Here is a 6,023-nt window from a genome sequence, read left to right on the forward strand (position 1 = left end):
ATAATTCAATATGATTGAATTATATATATATATATATATATATATATATATATATATATATATATATATATATATATATATATATATATAGAGAGAGAGAGAGAGAGAGAGAGAGAGAGAGAGAGAGAGAGAGAGAGAGAGAGCGAGCTAGTAGTTACATTGGTTTACATGTATAAATGACAAGGTGTTTGGATTTGGATTTATATATATGCCTCTCATGGCTGACAAGGGGAAATAAGCTACTTCATATATTACCTTCACCGCTGACGCCGCCGCCAGCACCACCACTACCACCACCACTCAAATTCTCTCGAGAATTAAAAGAGTTATAGGAATTCCATTGACGATTAGCATAAGGATTAGGAAAAGGAGGTGGTGGCTGGTACAATCCACCAATCCTCTTTGCAGAAAAATGATCGATGGTTCTATGCTGTGAAGTTGCTGGCTGAATCGAACTCAAATGAGGCATGACAGGCGTAGCGTTACGCGCATATCGCATCAAATCAGCTTTTGCAGCATCTAGATCCTTTTGAAGGACATCAATTTGTCTTTGGAGGATGGAGATGATTCCTACACATCCGTAAACAGGATCTCTTACCCGGGCTTCAGCTTCATATGAAAGAGAATTCACCACATCTTCTCTCTGGTGTGGTTGGACTTCGCTGAGAAGCTTCGTGACGTTGCTGGCACCAAATAGTTTGTGAACGTTTACGAATTTTTGTGGATCCTCCGGTGGAAAATAAGGTGCAAAGGTGCAGCCAGGCATGCATTTTCTCCTCAGGAACTTGCACGCAGCACAAGGAGAGTTGCAAGAACTTGATGAAGCCATTATAAACCTATTAATTTAGCTGCAAAAAATTAATTTAAAACATATTAGTAATTAAAGAAACCCAATGCATGCGATTTAACCTTAGACTTACGCTAAACAAGCTTAACTGATCTTGTCTATCTTAGATCGTTAAACTTTTTTAATAGCACTTCTTGCATATGGATCAATTAATTTGATTTGTAGATGCGATTGCTCGCCTTTCTAATTTGAGCTTATTCATTTCTAGCTTCACTATGAATAAACACACTCCTCTCAAAATTCTCCTTTGATCACTTAGACCATATGGATTCTCCAGATCTGAATTATATTAATGAAATCACAACGATTTGACTATTTACTGTTACTTGTCGTTGTCTTTAATTTGCAGCCACACATGCCATGCAGCTAGGTCTAATGAATCACTGCTCTCATATATGCAGAATTATTGTTCTTGAATTAATTACTGCGTATGTATCAATACACGAGCTTAACAATTGTCAGGGAAAAAAAAAACTATCTTCGCTGCATTTTCTTGCATACATACATGACGCAATGGAACTGATGGACTCTGCCAATCTGTTGACAGATTCTCTGATCTTAGAACTCAATATCACAAGTCATTAGAATGATATACTTATATCAGGTCTAGATCTCTAAACAGACACTGAATTTATGGAGTAGTTTTGATGGGATCTGGTGGGTTATGAACGTATATCTATATATGCATATCATACAAGTGGGAAACCCTTTATATTAACAGCACAAGTGGAAAACCCTACACATCAGAAAAGCACGGCGTAACGCCAGAGCACCAGAAGCTTATGGTTTAATGTATGGCTATGGCTAGACTTTTACTTAAAAAGGGAATTACCTTTAAAGAAAAAAAATATGTGATTGATGTGAGTGTATATATGTTTGCTTTTGTAGGTTATATATGTATATATGGGGTTCTTTGATCAGAGAACAAGATGAACATGTCACTGAGTTCATTAATGGAAAAGACATGTACCTTTTTGTTTTGCTGATTATTGATCAACTCTTTGCAGATTATTCCTTATTTACCTGCTATCATATCAAGATTTCCTTGGACTTCAACCTATATATAGAAGTACTGAAACCCTAATTTGAGGAGAGAGAGAGCGCCCTGCAAATCAATGGGAAGCTCGCAAAAGGTAATAGAGAGGAACAAATTAAAACGCATTTAATTAGTGGATGTCATAAAGGAGTTTACTGATCAGCCAAAAGACAAAATGTAATCAATCTAAAAGAAGCGCTGTACAGTGAAAAACTATACTTTTTTTTGGACAGATTGTTCATTCTATCATTTTATATTAAATTTCTGGAGAACTTTTATTAATTATGAAAATTATAAGTGGAGGCTGTTGAACATGATATATTATTGACCTTTTAGATGCCGACTGTTACATGGGGACTTGGCTAAGCAGAACTAAACAAATTGTTTGTGTTGCCTTTGTTAAAGATAGGACAAGTTGGTAAATTAGCATATGGTTGACGGATAATCGATACGCATATTACAAAATTATACATGAAAGTAAGTTGTTAATACTTTTTAATCATATGAAGAAAGAAAAGTCATGGATGCACTACTAGAAAAAACTCATTTATAAAGGCAATTTCCGTCATAAAATCCTTAATAAACCAAAGAATTTACACTAAATTCACAATTATTAGAATTTATGATGGATTGCCAATGGATTCGTGACGGATTTGTAACGATTTCCAGCGGATTTGTAACAGATATTGACAATTTTCACTAAATTTACATTTGACGAAAAAATTTGAAGGATAGTTTGTGTTATCCCGTGCAACATAGTAAATCCATCTCTGATATAAATTGACGGATTATGAATAAACGGGCTTTGAAAAAAAATAAGTAGAATTATTAATACTTTTTAATCCATGTACAACAGCAACGACAACAAATTACATGAATAGAGATACGAAAATAGATGTCAGCAGTAATGTGTTAAAAACGACATAAACGAAAACCGAGGACATGCAAATGAAGCAAAACGAGACAATTAGTCAACTTGATCAATAGTACTACCTGGGTCGGTCGATATAGTTTTTAAGCCCGGGGCAAGAGAAAAAATAAACCCCTCTTAAAAAAACAAATTTCACAAAAATCCATTTATTCAAGAAAAATAATTCTTTTTAACATTTTAAATGCAAATTGCACTACAACAAACGAGACCTATAGGGACGACAGTTGTCGTCTCTATAGGTTCAAAAAGTCGTCCCTATAGGTTTCTGGGGCGATATGTCGTCCCTATAGCATTCGTCCCTATAGCCCCATCGCAACAGATGTTTTGGGTCGTCGCTATAAATATCGTCGCAATAGCTTATCTATAGAGACAACATATTGTCTCTAAAAGGTTTGTCGCTATACTTTTTACGATCACCATAGATAACGCTATAGAGATGAGATGTTGTCTCTATAGAAACAACTATAGAGACGATTTGTTGTCCCTATACATTCACATATAGAGATGACATGTCGTCTCTATAGGTATGCTCACATGTTTACAGTTACACCCTGGTCTTTTTTCTGTGTATTTTACCAATTTTTACAATCCCAAAATAGATAAGCAGTATATTTACAAAATAGTTAAAACGGTAAATTTAATTGCAAAAAATAGTGTTAAATGATTTTATTACATGTTTTAAAATAATACAAATTGAAGGAAGATTCCCAAACATTACATGTTTTAAAGTAATTCAGATCTACTAAACTTTGCATCCAGTTCTTCACTTGTCAACACTCCCAATTTCAGAGCAACTTTCTGCAAGTGAACATTTGGAAAATATTACAACAATTAAAGAGAAATTGGTTTGCAAATAATTGAAAAGAAAGAAAGGTCACATTCAATGTAATTACCAAATCACAATTATTTCTTGCATTTAACCTAATAACTAATGTACTAAAGATGATTACAAAACTAATTTATTACAGCAACAATCCAAAATATTTTAATAAAACCATTTATGAGGTTTTAATATTATACATAAATTTGAATGACTTTCAACTAAATTGACCTGTTTCATTTTTAGGTAAGTGTTTTAGATTATACCCATGAATAAGGATGCATTAACAGAAGTTCTAACCCCTTTGTTTATTCACCTTGAGGTTTTTTGAGTCTTTAAAAAATGAATACACACATACATATAGATCATGAATTCATGATTATTTTACTGAAAAATTAACTTACAGGGACTACAATGTCGATCAATCCCATCTTTTTTGCTTCTTGAGCACTGAAAAAACATGCCAAAAACCACATTTAAAGAGCTTTTTAGGGCCTACCTGTTTAACCAAAAATAATTTGTTAATCAATATTCAAATCAACTGAAAAAAATAGAATCTAATTATTTTTAGATGAAAGCTTTTACCAATCATGACATTATCGCACTCCTATATCCAGCATCAAAGCTTCCAAGCTTATAGATTCACAAACAATGTGGTGTTAATTAACTAATAATATTTGAAAATATCTTCAATGTCACGCCCCAAAATGACTACTAATCATTTCTTACATAAATCATGTCATAGCATCAAACTTAAAGGACATAGAGTAAGGTTTAGAAGAACTTTAAGAATCTTTTGATTATTTACATCTTACTCTACGTGATGCACATTCACGAGCCACAATACCCTGAAAAAGTGTGGTATCATCATAAGGTCGATTTTTTGAGTAAAAAAAATAGAACAATAGATGGATATTAGTCAAACTAGATCCTTCACGAAGATATCAAGTGCAGATAGGGGTGTATAGTCATTGTCCACCATGTGTGGACCTCAATTATCAAACATCCTATAATAATGTAAATAAAACATTCACAAATTCTACACATAAAATGGAAACTTTATCCCATTATGTTTATTAGTTAACATTTTAAGAGGACATACCAAGATTCTTGTATCTATAGAATTGCTCCAAAGGCCATTGTTTCAGTTGATGATACTATATGAACTCCAGCTAACAGTTGATTCACCAGCTTTACACAACAGAAAAATAAGTTAACAAAATCAAAGAAAATGTGATGAAGGGGAAGTGAAAAGTCATCCAAGAAATAATAATACCTTCTAGCTCCACAACCCCCTTTTATCACATATAGCTTCTCACTCAATGTGATTGAAATAAAAAAGGAAAATAAGTTACTTTGATTATTCATAATAGTTGTAATAAGATTGATAAATAAAGGTTTAACATAACTCATCTGATGTCATCAAGACATGTACATTACCTGATGAAAGAACTGAACCAACATGCCCGAGAGCTTCATCTGTACCTGATGCCATAATCTGTACAATGTATTTACAAAATTGAGTGGATTATGTGCTAATTGATTTTATTACATGCTTTAAAACGGTACTAACTGAAGGAATATTCCCAAACATCAGTAAAATAAACAGATCAGCAACATACCTTTATGATTTTCGAAATTGGATGTTACAGAGTGAAGATGCAGTCGTCGTCATAGGGGAATTGAATTATCGCTGCTAGTGAAGGAAGTTCTATTGTGGAATCGCTCTGGTAAAGTGGCCGTTGATTTTGTATCCGGAAAGCAGCAAATATCTGATCAAAGAAGAGAGAAGAGTGAAGAGGGGACTATGATCGTGAACTACCGAAGGAAATGATCACTGGTCCTAACACTGACAATGACAATTGTTACTGCGGAGGAGGCCAGAGGTGAAGGTGATCGTCCCTGCACACCAATCGCCGATCGAGAGAGAGGAAAATGTGAAAAACAGCTGCAATTGAATGAGAGAAGGGAATGATGTATTCACGATTTAGGGAGTGGAAACCTATGGAACGACCAGTTGTCCTAACACCCTTAGACAAAACGACGTCCCTCCAATATTCTGATTAAATAACGTATTCTCTATTTTGGGAAGACTTGTCGTCACTGTATGTTTTCAGTATCCCGCGAAAATTCCCGCCTAACTTGTAGGGACGACATGTCGTAGATATATTTTTTCAGAGAACCGTCATCTATCTGCGTAACCTGTTGCAACAACACTTCGTCTCTGTAGATTAACGGGTCAAAAAATGTTGGTCAACCCATGTCGTCTCTATAGATGATCTATAGAAACGAGTTTTGTCGTCCCTATAGGTATCGTCCCTATAGATGCTTATTCTTGTAGTGTTGCCAATGACATTATAAAAAATGAGTAGTAAATAGTAAGGAAACA

General features: G+C 34.3%; 1 protein-coding gene and 1 long non-coding RNA gene across 8 annotated transcripts; both read right to left on the minus strand.

Annotated features, from left to right (window-relative positions):
• Nucleotides 1-148: 148 nt before the first annotated feature.
• On the minus strand, nt 149-2,030 carry LOC111913447 (LOB domain-containing protein 25). 2 transcript variants are annotated; one of them, XM_023909143.3, is made up of 2 exons: nt 1,818-2,030; nt 149-848 (listed from the first exon to the last, which is right to left on the minus strand). In XM_023909143.3, exon 2 carries the CDS (start codon nt 827-829, stop codon nt 245-247), a length of 585 nt encoding a protein of 194 aa, XP_023764911.1. In that variant the 5' UTR covers nt 830-848; nt 1,818-2,030; the 3' UTR covers nt 149-244. The 2 variants fall into 2 exon arrangements, with proteins under 2 accessions (XP_023764911.1, XP_052625495.1); XM_052769535.1 differs by lacking the exon at nt 1,818-2,030 and adding an exon at nt 921-1,213.
• Nucleotides 2,031-3,434: 1,404 nt separating this feature from the next.
• On the minus strand, nt 3,435-5,662 carry LOC111913569 (uncharacterized). 6 transcript variants are annotated; one of them, XR_006186793.1, is made up of 7 exons: nt 5,489-5,662; nt 5,257-5,406; nt 4,911-5,132; nt 4,737-4,825; nt 4,220-4,482; nt 4,039-4,133; nt 3,435-3,612 (listed from the first exon to the last, which is right to left on the minus strand). It is a non-coding gene; the product is annotated as an uncharacterized LOC111913569 (long non-coding RNA). The 6 variants fall into 6 exon arrangements; XR_006186794.1 differs by having other exon boundaries at nt 4,911-4,945; nt 5,075-5,132; nt 5,257-5,662; XR_006186795.1 differs by having other exon boundaries at nt 4,911-4,952; nt 5,075-5,132; nt 5,257-5,662.
• Nucleotides 5,663-6,023: the final 361 nt, after the last annotated feature.

This window comes from Lactuca sativa, chromosome 1 (genome assembly GCF_002870075.4).
Source record: "Lactuca sativa cultivar Salinas chromosome 1, Lsat_Salinas_v11, whole genome shotgun sequence".
NCBI lineage: Eukaryota > Viridiplantae > Streptophyta > Magnoliopsida > Asterales > Asteraceae > Lactuca > Lactuca sativa.